Here is a 19470-nt window from a genome sequence, read left to right on the forward strand (position 1 = left end):
ATGTCCATTATTCTCTCAAGATTAAGATTTCATGTAAATAGAAGTCGTGAGATTTATTATTTATTTGATAGTCGATAGATAAATAATAAATCTCACAGCGGTCCAGTTCAATATGTCTTAACTCTTAAAACATATCAACTAGAAATCTCCACTTCCATGATCAAGACAAATCATCTTAGTTAATGTGTTATAGTCTTCATAGATGAAACGCCCAATTTAATCACCGATTACAAACTAAAATTCTGGGTTTACAAAGAACTTGTGATTTATATCTTCTGTGACTTTTCACATAAATCACATACTATGCATGTCATGGACTATATGATAATGTTCAAATATTCATGTTACCATTATTTTAAATAATAATAAAATAAATTTATTAATCACAACATTAAGTCATACATAATATCATACATAGCATCATACAATAGGATTTAAGGGTACTAATCCTAACACAAACATCAATCGACACCCTAGGAAGATCTATTTTGAAGATTCGGGCATCAGTTTGTAAGAAACCAACATAGATGTGCAAATTAAAATCAAGATGGCAAAATATCTTCGTCCGGGTGAGCTTTTTCTTTTTTCCTAGCTCAAAGTTGGGATGAAACTAAAATGATGGTCTATTTGGTTGGAGTTATTGAAAAATAAAAGGATAGAAATAAGGGGAGGATAGACAAGTAGAGAGAGATAAGATATTTTAGTTTTATCTTATGATGTTTGATTGAGGATGGAAAAGTGGAAAGATTGAAAACCTTTTGTTTGGTTGAGAAAGAAAAAATGAGATGATAGAAAATATTGTTTATAAAAATTTATTCTCATGCACCTATAAAATAATTTTTTTTTAAAATATTATATTAGAAAAAAAAAAATCTAGAGCATATATAAAAAGAACATGCCAAACATTAACTTAAAGTAGGAAAAAAATAAAAAATAAAAAAATGGCAATTATCATCAACCCTCTCTCCTCTCTTATTTTCTTTATGAATTTGGGTGATGGGGTTGAAATTTGGTGAGCCCAAGGAAAAAATTGTCAAGCCTCACCATTTTCTTATCCCTTTTTCATCCCCAACCAAACACTCCTCCTTCTCCCCCCCCCCTCCTTCCCAATTTTCTCTCTTATTGACTATTCCTTAGTTTTCCACTAAACCAAACAAACTCCAAATTCTGCATGTCTTACCACAAGTACGAATGTATGCATTTACTATTTTTATACATATTTTATTATTATTTTTGTCACTTAATATTCTCACTAGTCCCTCCCATTTCTCTATCATCATTCATTCTTTCATCCTAATTTGAGATGGCAAAATGCCCTTTATCTCAATTTAAACTACCCCACCTTGAAGAATGGCTGAAAGACTGATAATCCGATTGAACTACTTACCATTTCTACCCCTAAATTAGATGGTGGGAAAGTTGAAAAGAAAGAATTTAGGTTGCAAAAAATTCACAAACTAAAAGGAGCTTTTACTAGCATGTATGTGCAATGAATTCAAGGACTAGAACTCCATGGTCATGGATTTCCAAACCAACCAAGAGCTCTCTCTTTCACCTCTTAGGAATCGCTTATAACTCTAAATAAAATTCCACAACCTTAACGCTGCTTTGCCAAGGTTATGATAGTCGATAAGGTTAATAGTAATCCCTTAGTTTTTTGGTTTGTGATCCCATTGCTCAAAGCTTAATGAAACTATGTCTTAAAATGATCTATTGGGCCACATAATTCAATCGTAGGCTCGTTCTTTAAACCATGTCACCCATATCTTATCTTGGGACTTATTTGTTATGTCATAAGATTTGTCAAGCTCAAACCCCATACCTTTATTCTCTATACACTTGACACATTCTTTAGGCCTTCTACTTCCCTTAGACACTCCCACTAACCATTGGAGATAATAATCCCCAAACCTTGTTCTTCACCAATCTTCAACTAGCTCCACTACTCCTACCTTAAGGAAGCCAAGTAGTGAATGACCAAGCTCGGCTTGACAATAAAAATAAAATATTCAAATTTGGCTAGCTTAAATTGAGCCTACAAACAAAGTTCAAACTCGAGTTCATTAAAAAATCCAAAGCTTGAACTCAATATCAAGCCCTTGATCTCAAGCAAAAACACAAAATTGATATCAAGCTCAATATCAATCTACTGAGCTTGATATCACATAGAAGCTTAAGCTCTACATACCAATTAAATTATATTTCATATCACACTTTTGATTTTTCTTTAGATATCGTTCAAATTACAACTTTGCATTCATTCACCATTTGTGCGAATTATAATCTTCCTATGCTAGACATCATGCCATTTACCAAAAAAAAAATCATTAGTTTTTTATTCTAAAGTCCATGTCTTGTTCAAAAAATTAGAAATATGTTCCATGAAACACCTTCAATATGCACCAAATTACACAAACAATAACTTGCATACAAAACTATCAAAATAATAAAAATGTATTGGAAAAAAATAAAAAGACAATTGGGAGAATTTGAATAAAAGAGAAAGAGAAAAATTCTCATGAGCTTTCACAATTAAATAAAAGGGAAGAGATTGGCAGGTTTGAATTTGTTACTCATTTAATTTTACACATATTGATTGCACTTAACCACGTTAGAATTATGGCTACTGCAAGCATCCACATCTCTCATGTTCCTCATAAGATAATACTTCACACTTGACAAAATGTCACAGAGTTTCCATCCCCGAAAGAAGCCACATTTGGGACCAACCTAATCATTAAATTTTAATTTCACAATTCACAATTCAAATTAATCACAACTGATAATTCAATTCAATTCAATTAACTTATAACATGGCATTGTTGCTTACCTTAAATTGACTACAACCCAGGAATCTCCTTCCAAAGTTATCAGCTTTCAGACTTGTTCGCATGACACAATTCTCATGGGCACATAAATGCCAATCTAAAGCACGGTAAAAACCACTAGTTGTAGAACCATTGCCACTTGATGAAGACGTAGCAAAAATAGTTGATGAAATTTTCACTAGTAGCACTAAGTATCCCTTCCACCTTTAAAAAATTACAAACAAGTATACTAAAGATTAAGCCTTGAATAATATCTATGGTATATACTATATCAAGATCATATATGATACGAGCTAATTGAACCCATTCCTCTATCTAGTTCAAGTTTATAGACAAACCCAGAATTCCAAGAATTGAAGAAAAGAAAAACCTGGGAATTCTCTTCTTCTTCTTCTTTTTTTTTTTTTTTTTGAGAAGAAAAACCTAGAAATTCAAATGCCCAAATTATACAATGTCTTTATCTAATTTCCAAAAACAATTAGAACCCTAGGTTCAGATTAGTACTTAGAATGAATAAATTTCCAATAAAGGATCTGTGGGTCTCCTTCTTCCTTGGTTTCCTTGCATGATTAAAACCCAGATGATTCTTGGTCTTATATCTTAGTGGGTAGCAATGCAGGAACCTCAGTTTTGAGTGGGTGAGCAAGCATGAGATTGTGTTTTGGGAAGAGGAGTGTTTGATCTATTTTATTATCTGATTTTGGGATAAAACATGTTAGAGTAACGACATGTGGGGAGGTGGGTTACGGAGCATTGACAGAATGAACCATAAGTGGGCAAAGTGTCAAAAATGAAACCATATATAGGCAAGTTGAATTTCAGACAAACCACAGGTGAGTAAGTTATAATTTCCCCATATGTTAATGCATATGTAAAACAGATGAACAATTTGAGTATCAAAAATTTCTCTTCTATGGTATGCATGAAAGGTTTCTTAATTTGTTTACCCCACCAAAAGTTACTCAACTTTGAGTTTAGTTCCCAACATAGTGAGCTATGTAGATCAAATACATCTATTGTATATGGGATAGTCTAAGCTGCACCTTTGATGAGGGTTTCTTTACCCATTGAAGATAAGAATTTCTCTTCCCATATTTGGTTATTTTAACACATGTAAGAACAAAATTGCATACCACTTTATTTATTTATTTAAGCACCCTTCAATTTATTAGCAAAAAAAAAAAAAAAAAAGTACCCTTCAAGTTTGGGATATTTTTATTTTCTCTCAAAAATTTTCAAATGTTCATTCACTCCCCTAAGAGCATTCCCATCAGGTCTCTCATAAAATATGCCATTTTAACACATCAAAAACCTACTTTATCATTTTACCACATCATTTTACAATTTCTCATTTATCAGATGTTCTATTTTTCAATTCTATACATTAAAATAATATTTACAACACAATAAAATAATATATTAATTCCTCCCATCATCAACAACAACAACACCAGCAATAACGGCACAACCACCACCACCACTGCCACCAACAACCACAGCAGCAACATCACCGACAGCCACCACCGGCACAAATCCATATCCACCAATGCCACCTTAAAAAAAAAAAAAAAAAAAAAATCCATAACCCACCAGATACATAAACCTCAAAACCCATCCCAAATCAAACAATCCAATCCCAAATCATTGTTATCCTCCAATCCAATTTCTCAAACCAGATTCAACCCCAAAATCAACCATAAACCACTAAAGGTAAAACTAACGCACACAAATCAGGACAAAACGACAAGTAAAAGATTCAAAATTTTCAGCATATAGTTTACCATGACGGACTCGCCGTTTTCAAGGCAGTTGATGGATTCGGACTGGAAGGAGTCTAAAGTGAAAGGGAACTCTTTCGCCGGCGCCGAAGCAGGAAAGAAGGAGGAGGAGGAGGAACATAGCCTTCCGGATACGACACGTCGTGTAAGCAAGCAACGGGTTCTTCATCGTTGTTGGCGGAGGGAAGCGGCGAGTCGCTTTCTCTGTGCTTTTGTTTCGGCGGAGGTAGAGGTTCCGCTGCGTCGATTTTCTCTTCAACGAACCCATGATTGCTAACGGCGGCTTGATCGGTGAGGCTTGATCGGTGATCGGCGGCTTGATCGCTGTTGATTTGAGGATGAGGGAGGGTGATCTGAAGAAGAAAGAGAGAGAGAACATCGGCTGGAGAGAGAGAAAATAACGAGAAGAGAGCTTGATCGGTGAGGCTTGATCGGTGATCGGCGATCGGCGGCTTGATCGGTGATCGGAGATCGCTGTTGATTTGAGGGTGAGGGAGGGTGAGCTGAAGAAGAAAGAGGGAGAGAACACCGGCTGGAGAGAGAGAGAAAATTATGAGAAGAGAGAGAAAATGTTGAATTAAATATTGAGAGGAGAGAGAAAATGTTTAATAAAAAATTAATATTTAGAAATGGCATTTTGGTCCGTACCGTCTCAAATATGAAACGGTACTGTAGCATGTTGCATAATTATAGAACATTTGAAATACCTGATGAAGCTTAAACAGTAACTTTTGGTGTGCCAAATGCCAAATATTTGGCATTTGGCACACCTGATGAGAGTGCTCTAATTTACCTATTTGAGTGTCACTGTCACCATTTTGTTATCTTCGTACCATGCATAAATGAGAGAGAGAGAGAGAGAGAGAGAGAGAGAGAGAGAGTTTTTATTTGATGTTGATAAATTGGTTATGCTTTGTCGAGAAAGGATTGAAGTCTTGCGCTTGGATCTCTTAGTTCTTAGTTGGGTTTTTGTTTGCATGCCAAGAAAATGATGAAAAGAAACAAATTAGCTTTATTTTAACTAGTAGTTTACATAATTTTAAGATTTTAGAAAATGAGAGCATGTTTAGTGAGATTTGATTTGAGTACGCTTTTGGTGTTTGCTTTATAATAAAATTTCAATTTTTGAGGAAAATGAGAAATTGTCACTAGCATAACAACAAAGAAGTAAAAATTAGAAAAATAAAAAGGCCATTGATATAAAGGTTCTAGTCGATGTGGTTCTTGGCAATGGAAGGTTTTTTATTTGCATGTCTGTTTCTTGTAATTTAATTTAATTAATTTAAAATAAATTACAATAAAAATTAATTTAATTAATTTCTTGTTAGAGTTTTTATTTTAATTATTTTGGTTTTTTTTCATAAATTGTGGAGTACAGTTATTGTAGGGTCACAATTTGTAGCCCAAGTCATAAAGATATGAGATATAGGCTCAATGAACTTAGTGCAATAAATTTGGAGAGAGTGGGTGAAAGAGCTGGACTTTTTGTGGATTTGACAATGGCTAATAGGGATTTAAAAGATGAACAAGCAAGAAAGACATGTAAAACTGAATGAAATGATTGTTCGAAGAGATAGACTATGAATTAAACCGATAGAATTGAATGTTAATATAATTTAAGTGCTATAGTAGTTCTTTTCTCTTTTTCTCTCTTCTTTTTCTGATCCCCCTCTCATGGGACATCTTTCACCTTATGTAGTTTTTTTTCAGACCATCTTGATCCTACACTTGTTAATCATCTAGACCTTCACTTGAGTGCACGTCCCATCAAACATCATTTTTGGCTTTCGGTGAGTTGTGATAATTGAGACTACACTGTTCAGGGGTCTTCTTAACATAAATGCGGCTAGAAAAGTTGCTGCAGTGCATTTAATGCGGTGGTAGCAACTTTTCCTTTGGATATTTTTGAGTTCCTATCGCCTTTGTACGTACCTGGATTTTATCCTTATCGTTGAAATTTCCTGGAAAGTCACCCAAATTGCCCAAATACAGACTTGATCAATATTCATCGTATCCGAGAAGGAGCTCCTCCAATATTCATCGTATTCGTGAAGGAGCTCCTCCTCGGACTATATTCCTCCATTTTTTCCTGATTCAATTCTCAATTTTGGGGTCTCTCTCAATCATTTACTCCTCCGAGGACATGTCACTGTCCTCAGATAAGGCCTAAGGCCCAATATACGAATTTGGGCCCTTACTCCCACAGTTATAATGAGAAAGAATAATTTAAATCTTAAATGTCTCCGTATAAGATGTCCATTGAGCTACAAAACTAGCAAAATGTTTTATGTAATAGTTAAATAAAATGATTAAATCCGTATGCCATGAATTATTTTATTTAAGAGATAATTTTAACCTATAACATGATTTTAGTTGGATTAACAAACACATGTGAGAGGTTAGGTGTCACTCAAATACTTGCTATTAACAGAAGCACTCTCAATCATGGTTGTCAAAATCGCGATCTGGATCATAGGATCGCACGATTTTACGATTCCACCTCACCAAAACTTTTAGGATCGTACTAAGATCGTAAAAATGATAGGATCGTACATAGGTTCGTGTAGGATCGTATAGGATCGCAGGATCGTATGAGATCCTCCCAATCCTACCAAAAACATAAATTTTTGGTTTTTTTTTTTTTTTAATTTTTTTATGGGATAAATTTTTTGTTTTGATGAAACTTTAAGGGCTTTTATTTTTTCATATTGTGATGGTATGAATTTTTATTTTATTTTTATAAAATTATGTTAACCTAAGCAAATTTTTTTATAATTTCTAGTTCACTTGTAATCAAAATGAAGGAATGCTTCTTCATTTCTTAATGAATAATTTGATGTTGGCTTTGCTACATTTTAAGTTATAATGTTATTAAATTTGTTTGATCAATATACTAATTTGTGTTTTAATATTACTAAAATATTTTTTTATATATAATTTTATCAATTATGCTTGTACAGTTGTATTTGTATCTTGATTGATTGATTTTTTTTAGCATGCTCTTTAATTGTTGCTAAGTGGTATAACTTGAATAGTTGAGGGTGAAATTGTATTTTGATGTCTTTTGTAGCTATAGTATACAAATATATAATGTCTATATAGATGATGAAATGAATGATGATGATTAGGAATTTAGGACGGTGGTTATAAGAACCTTAGAATGTGAATAATTAAACGTTCACTTCACCTTAATATTCATCTTGCTTTTGGATTTCATATTGTAGTTAGCTAGTTTCCATTTGCTAGCTTATTTTGGATTTCAAACTTGGAACTTAGAACTTGGAAAATATTTTCCACATGTTTTGATAAATATTTTGGTATTGCAGGTTCCAATTAGCTTAATTGGTAAAGTCTTTGATAATTGTATAAGAGATCTAGAGTTCAAACCTTGCCTACACCAAAAACTGATTGGTGTCTTGGTTTGATGATAAAGAGACATCATTAGAGGTAGACGCTATAGGTTAAAAATCTTTCTAACAAAAAAAAAAATTGGTATTAGGTTGCTAATTAAACATTTATTGAACTTTTTAGATACATTAAGTTAAAACTTAAATATATTAGTTTCGTTAGTATAGACTTAAAGATATATGACATGTCATGCAATGCATACATTAGTTTTTTTATGGATGAATTTATAATTTACGTGATTATTCAACGTACAAAGTTATTATCAATGTGGTTTTTGTTTTAAATTTAAAAATATATAAGATCTTACGATTCAGGATCCGACCCTATAATTTACGATTCTACTTACCTTTAACGATCCTACGTAAAATTCAAATTTTAACCACCTTGCTCTCAATCAAATTGTTTAAGTAATAAGAAGATAATATCCCAAACTGGAAAGTATAATTTGAGATTTAAAAAAATAAAAAAGAAAAAGAAAAAAAAGAAGAAGCCTGTTCTACCGTATAAGGCGAGTGCTACGCGCTCACACATTTCTTCCTCCACGCGCTGTCCCATTTCGACTCTACTGCATCTGCAGGAGCAGAGAGAGAGAGAGAGAGAGAGAGAGCGAGAGCGAGAGCGAGAGCTAGCAAGGACAGGAGAGAGAAAATCTCAATTCTAGGGTTAGGGTTTTCCCCTATAATCTTCACCTGGTCCGATTTCGAATCCAGAGCAAGATGGGCGTCAATTCGTTGCCATGCAACGATCTCGACGAGCAGATCGCTCAGCTCATGGAGTGCAAGCCACTCTCAGAGCAACAGGTTCCATTCTATCAAATTCTTATTTTTCTGAAATGGAAAATAAATTTAGGATCTGTTTGGTTGCCGAGGAAACACGAGGCGAACGATAACGAATTACAGCTTATTGCAAATCTGTATTGGCTTTGCTTCAGGTTAGAGCTTTGTGTGAGAAGGCTAAGGAGATACTAATGGAAGAAAGCAATGTCCAGGTAGCAACGGCTATCCTTGTTTTTCCTAAATTTTCAACTTCTGTTTCTGTCATTTGAATCCATTTTTGTTGTTGAATCTGTTAGTCTTAGCTTCTGTTCCATTGGTATTTCATATAATTAGGGTGTTTTCCTCATTGATATGATTATATAGTGGAAACTCAGATTCTTAGATTATGGGTGCTTGAATCAGTTGGGAATATTGTCTGTCTTTCTAGCTAACCTTGACAAAGACAAATGAAGGAAAAAAGAAAGATTTTTTGATATAGAGAATGAAAGGCTCATTGGTATTTCATATAATTAGGATATTCTTCTCCTTGTTGTGGTGATAAATTGGAAACTCAGATTCTTAAAATTATGGGTGCTTGAATAGGTTGGGAATGTTGTCTTTCTAGCTAACCCTGAGAAAGACAAATGAAGGAATTATTTATTTATTTATTTTTAAAAGAGAAGATGAAAGACTTGCTATTCTTTTGAATTAGTAACTATCCTGCAATGGGTTGTTGATGATTTTGGGAATCAAGCTTTGTTTTGAAGGAATTTATATTATGAGCAATAGAAATTTGCTTTTTGAGTTCTATATGCGATTTTTTTATTTGCTAGTATGTATTGTGATTTGATTCTTCTTGTAATATGTCATATTACTTATCTTATAGGAGTTAAACATTTATTATCTTTTTATATTTTTCTTGTATCACAGCCTGTGGAAAGCCCCGTTACAATTTGTGGCGATATTCATGGGCAGTTTCATGATCTTGCTGAACTTTTTCGAATTGGAGGGAAGGTATTAGTTCTGGCCATGACATATAATTTTTTTTTTTCATTCAACTCTTCTGTTTCAGCTGGGGAATGTCTAATTTAACTAAATGAGACATGTCAGAAATGCTTTTGAAGGATGAAGTGCTCCAGAGGTATTGTAGAGTACATTGCCAGTAGTCAGGGAACTACTCATCTATATCACTGCACCATGGACTTTAGTTCAGTTCATTGCGATTATTCTGCTTATCTATATAAACCTTTTGTTTTCCTTGGAAATATAAAGTTGGTATTAGTAGAATAATAAATAGAAGTTAGGGCCTTGGTACAATGGCAAGTGCCTTCCACCAAAATCAATAGGTCGCGGGTTTGAGTTCGGGACTCAGCCTCTCCCAAAAAATAAATAAATAAATAAAATGGGGAGGAGGGGAAGCCTGCCCACCTATTATCTCTCCCAAACCCCACAAAAGTGGGAGATTTGTGCACTACGTATGACCTTTTTTTAGTAAATAATAAATATCTCACTCAACTTTGTAGAAACGGGTTCTGTTTCAATCATTTTCTTTTTGTGTGTTAATGGTCTATTAACTTTATTTAATTAGAAAGTGTACTCATGACTAAAGCCAAGTCAGTGCAGTTTTAACTGAATTTGGTTTATATTATATCATTTCATAATTGTAAAATTCTTCAAAATGAAAATCTTTTCCTTTGTTCCTTCATTTCTAAATGTTTTCTATGTTTTTATTTGAGTGATGTTACATTTCCCAATTTAAAACAAGCTCAGCAAGACTAGTTCGCATGGCTCTTTCATAGCATTCTAAATTAACATTGAATCATTATGTTTGTTGTTAACTTGTTATTATTATTTATTTTTGAATAATATGTTTTTTCCAAATTTCCTCTGAATCTTCCTTCTTATTAAGTTTAGAACTAAATTATACGGTTATTTGTTTCATTGACAGTGTCCAGATACAAACTACCTCTTTATGGGAGATTATGTGGACCGTGGGTATTATTCTGTTGAAACTGTGACGGTATGTAAGTTGAATAAAGAAATGGCATTATAATTTTCCTATCACGAAAAAAAAAAACAGATTTGAAATGGCTTCAAGTATTGGTACTATCATTTAATGTTTTAGAGTTGGGTTCTGGTTACCATATTTTTGTATGCAATGTCAAGTGCAGAGCACAAGTTGGTAAATTGTAACAAGCTTGGTACTTCTACATTTTTGTTAATTTTTCTTGTTATTTTCGTTTTTTTGATAGTTGTTTCTTGTTATCGTGGTTGGTATTAATAAAAATATTAGGTCTTACTATAATTACTAAGGTGCTTCTTCCAATATATTCTTGAAGTGTGCATTTGGGTTCCCTGCATTTGTGTCTAGCTCCTGCGTTTGCCTTTTTTTTTTTTTGGGAACCAGTGCCTTCCATGAACAGTGCATAAGCCAATGAACAGTAACTTTTTTATTATTTTTTATTATTGTTTTCCGTTTTCATCAAAATAAGCTGTATCCAAACGGACCCTAAGTGTTAAAACAGTACAGCTTAACTGTGCCATAAGGACTCCTTTTTTTTTTTTTCCTTTTCCTGATAGGGGTTTCTTGTTATTGTGGTTGGTGATAATAAAATATTAGGGCTTACCATATTTACTAGGAATTTCTTCCAATATATTTTTAAGTGTAGAAACAGTACAACTTAAATGTGCCATAGGGACTCATTTGTGGAAACGGATCATGGCAATAAGGTATGGGGGAATGGGGGAAGTTGGACTATGAAGCAAGTGCTAAGAACTCATAATTGTCGCTTAAGGAATAGCATTAGAGCTGGGTGGTGGGATAGATTTTTTTCAGCAAGGTGCACTTCAATATGGGGTTTGGTGATCGAGTGAAGTTTTACCATGATAGGTGGTGTGAGGATCAATCTTTGAAGTTGCTGTACCCAGGTTTATACTTCTTTGCAGTTGACAAAGATGCTTATCTTCGTACTTGGAATGTAGAACTGAAAGGAGTGAGAAGAATTGGAATGTCAAGTTTAATAGACGTTTTAATGATTGGGAAGTGGGATATGATGATTCTATGCATGGAGTACTATATTCTAGTATGCCAAGGAGAGTAGGTCTTGACAGAAAGAAAGTAGGTGATTTCAATACTATCAGGTACCCAAGTGAAAGGCTTGGCTGTGAGTCTTTTAGCCCTGCTATGTTTGCATTCTCGAATTTTATAGAGAGTAATTCTTTAGTTAATTTACCTTTAGAGGGGGCTTGCTTCACTCGTTTTAGACATTTTGGTCTTCCCTCTATGTCAAGAATTGACAGGGCTTTGGTTTCTCTAGATTAGGAGGAACATTTTGAGAATGTATCCCAACGAGTGCTTCCTCAAGTTATTTTAGACCATTGCCCGCTTTTGTTGGAAGCTAGTGTTGTTTGACGTGGTCAAAGTGCCTTTAAATTTGGAAATATGTGGTTGAAAGTTGAGGGTTTTGTTGATAGAGTTCAGCAATGATGGAATGGGTATAGTTTTGCGGGCTCTTCAAGTTTTATTTGGCACAAAAATTGAAGGCTCTGAAAGCAAATTTAAAAAAGTGGAACAAGGAGGAGTTTGGTGATTTGGCTTTTAGAAAGAAGAATTTGCTGACTGAACTGATGGGTTTAGATGCTAGAGAGGAGTTGGTGGGTCTATCGAATGAGGAACAGATTCGTCGTATTCAACTCAAAGGAGACATAGAATAGTTGGCTTCTCTTGAGGAGATTTCCTGGAGACAAAAGTCTTGGGCCTTGTATGTGAAGGAGGGAGATAATAATATTCTTTTCTTTCATAGATTAGCAAACTCACATAGAAATGCTAATCAAATTAAGAGGATCGAGGTGGATGGTGTTCTTTATGAGGATGAGTCTGACATGCGCTCTCAGTTAGTTCTCTTCTATCAAGGGTTGTATGAGGAAATTGAGGTGGGGCACCCTACCATGGATGGGTTAGATTTTGCATGTATTGAAGAGGATGAGAGGTTGTCCTTAGAGAAGGAGTTCATGAAGGAGGAAGTCATCCAGGTTTTGAGGGAGATGGAGGGTGATAAAGCCCCTAGTCCTGATGGTTTACCATGGCTTTTTTTCACAAATGTTGGAATGTTGTGGAAAAGGATTTCATGGATTTTTTTGATTATTTTGAACGGTCTATGAATGCTTCGTTTCTCACTTTAATTCCTAAGAAGTGTAATGTCGTTAACATTAAGGACTTTCGCCCTATCAGTTTGGTAGGTAGTGTGCACAAGTTGCTGTCCAAGGTGTTGGCTAACAGGTTGAGGGTGGTTTTGGATAATCTCATCTCTGAGACTGAAAATTCATTTGTTGGCGGAAGGCAAATTCAAGATTCAGTGCTCATTGCAAATGAATGCCTAGATAGTAGGTTGAAGAGCTGATTACTGGTTGTGGTTTGCCAGCTTGATATTGAAAAAGCATATGACCTTGTGAATTGGGAGGCCTTGTTTTATCTGTTGGGCCGTATGGGTTTTTGGTTGAAATGGAGGGGGTGGATTAAGGTTTGTGTTACTTCTATCTGTTTTTCAATCTTGGTAAATGGATCCTTTGAAGGTTTTTTCGGAAGCTCTCGTGGGCTGAGAAAAGGTGACCCATTATCCCCTATTTTGTTTCTCTTGATAATGGAGGTTTTAAGCAAACTTTTGAGGAAGACAAAGGATAATAATCTAATTTGGGGTTTTCATGTGTGAAGTGAATTTTGTTGGTGTGCGTATTTCCCATTTGTTGTTTGCTGATGACACTATCATATTTTGTGATGCTTCTAGAGAACAGATGTTTTCCATAAGGTTGGCATTGTGTTGTTTTCAGGCTTTTATGGGTTTGAAGGTCAATGTTGGGAAAAGTGAGATTGTCCTTGCTGGGGAGGTGAATAATCTAGATGCATTAGCTAATATTCTACATTGTAAAGTGGGCAGTTTGCCTATGAAATATTTGGGGATGCCGTTGGGAACTTCTGTTAAGACAACTTCAATTTGGAATCCTATTTTGGAGAAGATGGAGAAGAAATTATCGAGTTGGAAGCGTCTTTATTTATCTAAGGGTGGTAGGCTCACGTTACTGAAGGGTACTCTCTAAAGTCTTCCAATGTACTTTTTATCTCTTTTTACTATTCCTAAAGCTGCGGCTGCTAGATTGGAAAGTATTCAGAGGAATTTTCTTTGGGGGTTTTCTGAAGGGAGTTTCAAATATCCTTTGGTGGCTTGGGATAAGGTGTGTTTACCCATTGAATAGGGTGATTTGGGGATAAGAAGTGTGGTGTCATTTAATCAAGTTTTATTAGGGAAATGGTTGTGGAGGTGTGGTCATGAAGTTACCCATCTTTCGCGGAGAGTTATCTCCATAAAATATGGTAAGGGTCAAGGGGGGTGGAGTACTAAAGTTTGCAGGAGGACTTATGGATGTGGCCTTTGGAGAAGCATTCATGGAGGGTGGGAGAGCTTCTCTAAGCATCTGTCTTCTGTAATGGGTGAAGGCACTCGTATCCGCTTCTGGCATGATAGGTGGATTGGTGATAATCCCTTAAAAGATCTCTATCCTGAGCTCAATGTGTGTTCAGCTACCAAGGGTGCTTGTATCTTTGAGGTTTTGTGGATTCTGGAATGGGGTACTGTTAGAGTGTGGGATTTAAGGTTTTATAGAGCTTTTGAAGACTAGGAGCTAGCTGCATCTTTTTCTCTACTTTAGTTTATCCAAACTCGTATTCCTCGGGGTGATAGGAGAGATACTCTTTGTTGGTGGCTCAAAGGTGATGGTAAGTTTGACACCCGGTCTTACTACCATGCGATTCAAGGTACTTCAAATTCTTTGTTTCCTTGGAAGGGTGTTTGGAAACCAAAGGTTCCTAAGCGAGTGGCTTTCTTTCTGTGGACAGCTGCACATGATCGGATTCTCTCGTTGGATAATCTCATGCTTAGGGGTCACCCTTTGGCAAATCAGTGTTGTATGTGTTGTTGGGATAGGGAGTCGGTGGACCACCTTCTTCTTCATTGTTCTGTTACACATACCTTTTGGACTTTTATGCTTCAGGCTTTTGGTATACATTGAGTTATGCCAGGATCGATGGCAGGATTGTTATCTTGTTGGCATCAATAGCTTGGGAAGCATAATTTGAACGTTTGGAATTTGATTCCAGGGTGCTTAATGTGGATTGTTTGGTTGGAATAAAATCGTCACTCCTTTGAGGACAATGAGAAAACATTGGATGAGTTAAAGGTTTTATGCTAGCGTAGTCTTTTTGAGTGGTCTCGTTGTTGGGGTTTTACTGATTATTCTTCTCTCTCTGAGTTTATGTTTTCTCTTAGATTAGTTTCCTAATTACCCTCTTTTTTTTGCTGTTTGTTTTATCTTTTTCTTGTTGTTCATCATCATGAACAACTTGTACTCTTCCTTATTTACTCATTAATAATAGTTCTCTGATTACCTATTAAAAAAAAAAGCGAGATCATCCTTTGGCATTTTGAAGCTGTTTCCCTTCTCATAGTGTGGGTTGGCACATTCAAAATGTTTGGGATTCACCTTTTCAAGCAATACTAAGAGGCATTTATCCTACTAGATTTGTCTTGAATTTGGAATTTTGGTTTAGAGAGTATCTGCTTTTAGTTCACCATTCTTGGGATGTAGTGTTACGCCTTTGAGCTAGAGCTCATTTATCTGATAAGTGTATGCTTTCTTGGGGTGACCCACGGTATTTTTGTGGTGATACTAATTTGTTAATCTATTTTGTTAATATATCCAGCTCTTGGTGGCCCTGAAAGTGCGTTATTCTCAGCGGATTACTATTCTTAGAGGAAACCATGAAAGTCGTCAGGTATACTTCTGCAGTTCTGCTATCTTCTTTTTTTCATTTTTTTATGAAATGTTTCCTTCTGTTTCCAACAACTGTGATGAGGCTTGCATGCTGATGGCTGTGAGAATAATGTTGTTTGTTTCTGTTACAAAGATCATACATATACCTTGGAGAAATGATCTGAATCAAAGTATCTAATCTTTCATTATTTGTTATCATATAGAATATCTTATTTAAATATTGGGTGGTCTTTTTTGTCCATATAGGTTCTATTATTCTGATAACTTAGTGTTATTCAGCATGTTATAATAGAATAATTTTTACCCTGAGAACTGTGTTCTGGTGAATGCTACAGTGAATCTTGAGCTAATTATTTCTTTTTCTCTTTTGTTTTTCTTTTTGGCAGATTACTCAGGTTTATGGATTTTATGATGAATGTTTGCGAAAGTGAGTTTTCTGTACATTACCTTGGTCTCGTCCTAATTGAAACAATATATGGTAACTTTCATTAAGAGTAATTTATTTTTATACTTATGGAGTATTAAATGACATTTAAATTTAAATTTAAATTCCTCATCATTGATGCTTATAGAGTTGAAAACTTTTTTCTAATATGAAACTTGTGTACGGAAAATCTTTCTCTTTTGCTCTTTATTACTGTATCTGGAATAATCCTAATACAGAGTTTCTGAACTGGATGATTTGACAATACTCATGGTATGTACCCTTGCTGGATGGAATACTAATCTGTGCAAATCCCATGGCACCACTCAGTGGGAATTTCAAAGGATTTTCAGATTGGACATGCGAGCTTCCAATTTGGATGTATTGGCATTGTTTTCAGCAAGTATGATTTTTTCATTGAAAATGGTGGAAAGCATGTGCTTTTATTGTACTGCCTAATATTGGACAGAAATGAAAAAAAGAAAAATAAATGATATTAAGGCTATGTTTGTTTCGCGTGAAAATATTTCTGATTGTTCTGGAAAAGAAAATATTTTCAAGTGTTTGGTTGCATTTTTAAAAATCTCCAAAAAACAATTTCAATAGGTTGGTTGCATTTTTGAAAATGCTATGGAAAGCACATTTTTTCTACTACTTATTCCACATTTTCTTATCTTCGAAACATGCATATGTGTGCGTGCGCGTGCGCGCACACACACACATATGTAATAAAAAAGGGAGAAGTTTAGCTGGTAATCGGCAACTGGAGACTGGTGGAATGTCTTGGGGTTGAGTGATATTAGTGCTGTCAGAGTTTAGTGCTTCACTTTTGTTTGCATGTATTTCTTGACCTATTCTTTAGACCACCTTGTGTTTTTTCATACACGAGGTAGCTTTTTGCAATAAAATACATTATTAAAAAAATAAAAAGAGTCAACTTGACTAAAATGTGTGGTTGACATGCTAATATGCACCTGTGCAGAAAAATGTATTTGGTTCTTTCTCCTCTTGCAAATTGGTGATAATTCTCGTTTGTTTCATTTTTTCTTCCTTCCTGATGATAATTTACAGGTATGGCAATGCTAATGTGTGGAAGATCTTTACAGACCTTTTCGACTATTTCCCATTGACTGCCTTGGTTAGTAAATTTTTTCCAATTAGTTCTTGCTATTATTTGATGCTAGTACATTTGCATACTAAAAGGACTAAAAAGTGGGGAGGCATTTACCTATTAACTGAATCCCTAATATTATATGAGAGAGAGAGAGAGAGAGAGAGAGAGGTGGGAAGGGGAAAGGGTTGGGGGGAGTTTTTTCTAGGCTCTTAGCTGACTGCTGGCTCTTGGCTATCTATTTTCTGGGTTAATAATACAGTCATTCTTAAACTGACTTCTACAATGAAGTGAATGGTGCATAATTTTCCAATATGGCTTGCTTGGTAATTGAAGGGAAAATGATGGTAAAAGGATTTTGATTGTTGATTGGTATCATAAATGTACATGTCCTATTGTCTTGTTTTTAGGTTGAGTCAGAAATTTTTTGTCTGCATGGTGGGCTGTCACCTTCAATTGAAACCCTCGACAACGTAAGGAATTTTGATCGTGTTCAAGAGGTTCCTCATGAAGGACCCATGTGTGATTTGTTATGGTCTGACCCAGACGACCGGTGTGGTTGGGGTATTTCACCTCGTGGTGCTGGGTATACTTTTGGACAGGTAACTCTCTCTCTCTCTCTCTCTATATATATATATAGATATATAGATATATATATATATATATGTTTTCTCTATTTATCTATTAATAATGCCACTCTTTGAAGTTTTAATGGTCCTGTGGTCTCCTCTATTTTCTCTGATTTAATATTCACGTTCTTCTCACAGGATATATCTGAACAATTCAACCATACAAACAACCTAAAGTTGATTGCTAGAGCTCATCAACTGGTTATGGATGGATTTAACTGGGCCCATGTAATTATCATTCTCACAGATTTTTGGCTTTCTTGTTTAGAATTATGAGGTTAAGTATATTGATATAACATTCTTTGCTGGAATAGGAACAAAAGGTGGTTACTATATTTAGTGCACCCAATTATTGTTATCGCTGTGGGAACATGGCTTCTATATTGGAAGTTGATGACTGCAGAAGCCACACGTTCATTCAGGTCTCTCTCTCTCTCTCTCTCTCTCTCTCTCATCCACATGATGTATGCTACCAATAATAATTGATGCATATAGTTTGTTGTTGGATGCATCTAGTACTTGCATTTACTTGAGTTGTTCGTTGTTGCAGTTTGAGCCAGCTCCTAGGAGAGGAGAACCAGATGTTACCCGCAGAACACCTGATTATTTCCTATGAAACAGCTGTCTTTGTGTCATAATGATAACCGGTTCCTTACCAAACTAGATATTCTCATTACTCTGCTCTGCACCTTTGTGTGGGAGATATAAAATTTATGACTTCTTCCTTGCCATGCTTTTCTGGTGGTGGTTGTGGGAGCCAGTAAGATGTATTATAGGCAGGTAAAATGCTCACTGATTTTGTCTTGCACTTTAAACCTTGCTGGATTTCCTGTCAGAGAGATTGCCTAGCTGACAGCATGGAGTGCGAAATGTATTATTTCTACTGGAAGCGTCAGTATATTTTTTTTTTTGGTTTCCAAGAATGATTGGCTATAGTGGTGACAAGACAATTTTGCTTTTCTCAATTCAAAGTCTACTAGTTTCCATTTTGATAACTTGTTCTGAATTTGTAACTTGGGGGGAGAAAAAAAAAGAAGGGGGGGGGGGTTTTTTTTTTTTTTTTTTTTTTTTTTTTGAGGCCTGGAGATGGGGGGTGTGCTGTCATGCAGACTAATCCAATTGGCTTTAGCAAAAATGGGTTTGCATGCATCGTTCCTGTTTGAGGTCAAAGCCATGATATAATCTTGACCATTATTCATTCCACGTAAATTTTCTTGAATCTCTGACCAAGGAATTTGTTATCTTTCACAACGCACATACACGGACTTCTTGCGCTAGTGAACTCATCCTCTGTAACGTTTCTCATGGATGTACTTCTGTACTAATTTAATTGTTGGGTAAGTGATGCATAACTATCTTCTCATGTTGTATTGGAAATGTTTGCTTTAAGGGTAGTGCCAAAGAAGCATGATGTTTCCCTGCTCATCTAGCATATAGAGCACAGGAAGCTTAACAAAATTCTCTCCCACCGGTGGGAGTGCCAGTCCAATATAGCCATTTGCACCAATGCATGTTTCTTCTGTAGAATACAAGATCTAGCTCATCATTCCACTATGTGCTACAAGGCTCTTGAAATCCATGTGTTCGTGAAAATCCAATTGACCAGCCTCACTTTATGAGTACAGTCCTTCCAGATTGACATTACCAAAGTTGACTAGAAAGGCACTAAAGTATTTGGGGTTGCAAGAAAAATTAGATGTTTTATTAAGAAA

At 35.3% G+C, this 19470-nt stretch overlaps 1 protein-coding gene across 1 annotated transcript; it reads left to right on the forward strand.

Annotated features, from left to right (window-relative positions):
• The first annotated feature begins 8532 nt into the window (after positions 1-8532).
• Positions 8533-18753, forward strand: LOC111998147 (serine/threonine-protein phosphatase PP2A-4 catalytic subunit). Its single transcript, XM_024030249.2, has 11 exons — positions 8533-8814; positions 8946-9002; positions 9700-9783; positions 10718-10789; positions 15524-15595; positions 15981-16021; positions 17090-17156; positions 17540-17731; positions 17897-17986; positions 18073-18180; positions 18309-18753. Exons 1-11 carry the CDS (start codon positions 8731-8733, stop codon positions 18372-18374), a joined length of 933 nt encoding a protein of 310 aa, XP_023886017.1. The 5' UTR covers positions 8533-8730; the 3' UTR covers positions 18375-18753.
• The last annotated feature ends 717 nt before the right edge of the window (positions 18754-19470 follow it).

The sequence above is a fragment of the Quercus suber genome, unplaced genomic scaffold, assembly GCF_002906115.3.
Source record: "Quercus suber isolate HL8 unplaced genomic scaffold, Cork oak 2.0 scaffold_254, whole genome shotgun sequence".
NCBI lineage: Eukaryota > Viridiplantae > Streptophyta > Magnoliopsida > Fagales > Fagaceae > Quercus > Quercus suber.